The 3,717-nt window shown below is 31.9% G+C and overlaps 1 protein-coding gene across 1 annotated transcript in view; it reads right to left on the bottom strand.

Moving 5' to 3' along the window:
* Positions 1–1,317, bottom strand: part of LOC135211823 (centromere-associated protein E-like) — a 17,722-nt gene extending 16,405 nt beyond the window's left edge. Inside the window, exon 1 of the mRNA XM_064245033.1 lies at positions 1,280–1,317. Within this exon, the coding sequence (XP_064101103.1) occupies positions 1,280–1,317 (38 nt within the window). The remainder of the gene's footprint in view (positions 1–1,279) is intronic.
* Positions 1,318–3,717: the final 2,400 nt, after the last annotated feature.

Here is a 3,717-nt window from a genome sequence, read left to right as displayed (position 1 = left end):
CTATGTACCTCTCTCTCTCTCTCGTCTCTCTCTCTCTCTCTCTCCCTCTCTCTCCAACGCCCCCTACCCCCTCTACCATTAATGTCTCCTGGGTAATAATGTTCTTTTCGTCTTATCAGCATTTTCCTGCCTTACTCTTTCTCCTCCTTACATTTTGTTAATCTCTCTCTTACGCTTCGTCCGCTCTCGTACCTTGTTCGCACGCATAACATTTATTCACGTAATTAACAAACAAAATCATGCATAACGAGATAAATAAAAACAAAAACTTCATCGCTTAATTTGAAAACTGGCGTCACGGATAATTGTAATATTAAATAATCATCAAGATATTAACCAAAGACATTCAAAGTTTTTAAGACGAGGATTTCTCGAAGCCTAAGTTAGTAAGCTGTACATTCGGACACGTCCGCATTTGGCATGGACTTCCTGAAGCGTTAAGGTCAAACTTTATATATATAGATATATATATATATATATATACTTTTATCCATAGATAATATATATATCATATATCATATATATATATATATGTGATGTCACAGCAGTGTTCTAGCGTGAATTGTTCAGAATTCATTTAACATATAAGAATATATTATATATATATATATATATATATATATTATATATATATATATATATATATATATATAGAATATATATATAGACATATAAATATATATATGTACATATTACAGATATATATATCATATAGTATTGATATATATATATATATATATATATATATATATATATATATATATATATATATATATATTTCCTTGCAGAGCTGTTGAATCATCTTTGTGACAATTCACGTTAGTAAAGCATATGTATTATATGTTGGGTTATATATTGGTTATATTGTACATTATCAAAATAACAAGCACGTATCATTCTATGATGCCTGTAAATCTTATGAAACCTTTCTACTGTAAATCGATTTACTAGATTAACTAATCGTGTCCGTTTTAATAAGAGAAAAAAAAAATCTTTCATATTGACCTAACTTCCACCTTCTTGAAGCAAGAAGGACTTTAGAAACCGTGGCAGGGGGACCACCTTCTTCAGATCACGCCCCGGTTTTGGGTATGTGGGTGGGTAGTGCATTACTTAAAGGGTATTTGCAGCGTCCCTTCGGCCCCTAGCCTCTACCGCTTTCATTCCTTTTACTGTACCTCCATTCGTATTCTCTTTACTTCCATCTGACTTTCCACCCTCTGCTAACAGTTACTTCAGAGTGCAACTGCTTTGGGGTTGTCCTCCTGTTATTTCAAACCTCCTTATACTCTCAATTTCGGCTCTGAATGACCTCATCTACACAGGCCCCAGCGCTTGGCCTTCGTTCGGATCACGGGACGTCCATTGGTGAGGAAGGCTGACTAATGAAGGCCGCTTGATTCTCTCTGGCCTAAACTCCGCAATGGCGGAGAATATTAAGGAAGGTGGTTAATTAGTGTTTGTTATGTCGGTCCGTTCCATCGGGGGGTGGGGGGAGATGGAGGTTGGGGGGAGAGTTCAAGAAGACCTCTTCTTTTTCTTCTTCTTCTCTTCTTCTTCTTCTTTTGCGCAATTGAGAGTATGATCGCCGTTGAAGATGAGTGTGGAGATAGCAGGCGGAAGAATATTAATTGAGTATAGGAATAAAGAATGATAATTATGGGGGATTAAGAAAAATAAACAGAAGAAATGTAATGAATTTAGCAGATAAATGAAAACAACTTTGCAATAACGAACACTTACGAACTTCCACAAGGAGAAATTCAGTTTCCCTTAGATGAAGGCAATGCCAGATAGAATGCATTTGTAAACATATTATATAACATGAAAGTGATTTAGAGCGCTTGTGAACATTGTTAGGCATATGATAGGTAAGTTTGAAAACAAAATGCAAATCAAATAATTCAGAATGTTTACGTAGACAAGGCAGAAAACAAACATATCAAGTAACATAAAATGCATTTAAAACAATTACTGGCATATGACATAAAAGTGATTTATAAAACACTGGCATATGACACATAATATATATACATATATATAATATATATATTAATATATATAATATATTAAATAAATAATATATAACTATATATATATTATATATTATATATAATTAAATAATTAAAAATAATAAATATAAAATTTATATATATATATATTATATATTATATATAAATTAGAAATTAATAATATATATATAATTAATGTATAATTAATATATTATATATATTATAATAATATATTATAATATATATATATATATTATTACATAAATTAAAGAAATTACTGACAGAGGAAGGAAGTTCTAATAATTACTAACTCAGCCAAGAAGACCTCTCCATTTGCTTGCTGATTTTGAAGTGCAAAATTATTCACCGCAAATATTCACTTTTATTTTCGTCTGAATGTCACTGCTAACCATGGGGAGTATTTTTTGTTTTTTTTTTTTCCCGTGTATTGATTTAGTGCATTGGATGCAGTGTTGATTTTCTTAGCTCTTGAATTCATTTGTGAATTGATTGGGTCTCTTGTTTCTTAATAAGTTTGTGCGTTAGGTGTATGATTGATTTGTTTTCCTACCTCATAAATTAATTTGTTAATTTGATTGGGTCTTGTTTCTTAATAAATTTTGTATTAAAAGGATTGTTGATTTTCCAAAGTCTTGAACTAATTTGTGAATTGATTAGTCTTTTGTTTCTATTTAAGTTGTGCATTAGGTGTATTGATGATTTTTCCTACCTCTTGAATTAATTTGTGAATTGATTGGTCGGTCGTTTTCTAATAAATTTGGGCATTATATATTGATGATTTTCTTAGCTATTGAATTAATTTGTTAATTGATTAGGGGTGGGTTTTGTTTCTTAATTAAATTGTTTTGTTTCTTAATGAATTTGTGCTTTAACTGAATTGATGGTTTCCTTAGCTCTTAAATTAATTTGTGAATTGATTGAGTTTTTATTTCTTGATAAGTTTGTGCATTAAATGAATTACTGTTTTTGCATTAATTTGTGCATTAATCGAATTGCTATTTTTTTCTAGCTTTTGAATTAATTTGTGCAGGAACTGAATTATGTTTTTTCTTAGGTTTTGAATTAATTTGTGTATTAATTGAATTGCTGTTTTTCTTACTGGATTTCTGCATTAACCGGTGCTTTTTCGTCTCGCCTGTATTGATTCCTGCATCAATCAATTTGCATAAATACCCTTTCTGATGGATGGGAATATAATTATTACAAAGACGAGACAATATCCTGGTTTTTATTCTGAGAAGAATCGAACGAAAAAATTATATTATAAACACAAGGAGGAAAACGAAAATGATAAAATAAGCGTAATTTAGCGAAAACCTCAACATAAACGATGGGAGAAAGAAAAAAAAAAGTAAAACAAGTTCTGGAAAAGATCTGGAACAGGGGCATTCGTTCTGTGCCCACTTGACCACATTGCTGTCGGGTTAAGCAATCTCTATTTTTAGACGTCTTCCCCCTCCCCCCGCCCCCCCACCCACGTGGACCCAGTTTCCGGCTCCGCTCAGATTTTGTTAGGAAAATCGTCAGTCACATAAAAAAAAAAAAGAAAGGCATCACGTCCATTTAATCAGAGATTGTCCTCTTGAAGGGTAGTCCAAATTCCTTCGAGCCATCTGTTCTCAGAAGGGAATTCTAGTCTGGAATCCGTAAGTTGTTCTCTTTGAACGATGGAATTTTTGAGAGT

Source organism: Macrobrachium nipponense, chromosome 40, assembly GCF_015104395.2.
Source record: "Macrobrachium nipponense isolate FS-2020 chromosome 40, ASM1510439v2, whole genome shotgun sequence".
Lineage (NCBI taxonomy): Eukaryota > Metazoa > Arthropoda > Malacostraca > Decapoda > Palaemonidae > Macrobrachium > Macrobrachium nipponense.
This window is presented reverse-complemented; position numbering and strand designations above follow the sequence as displayed.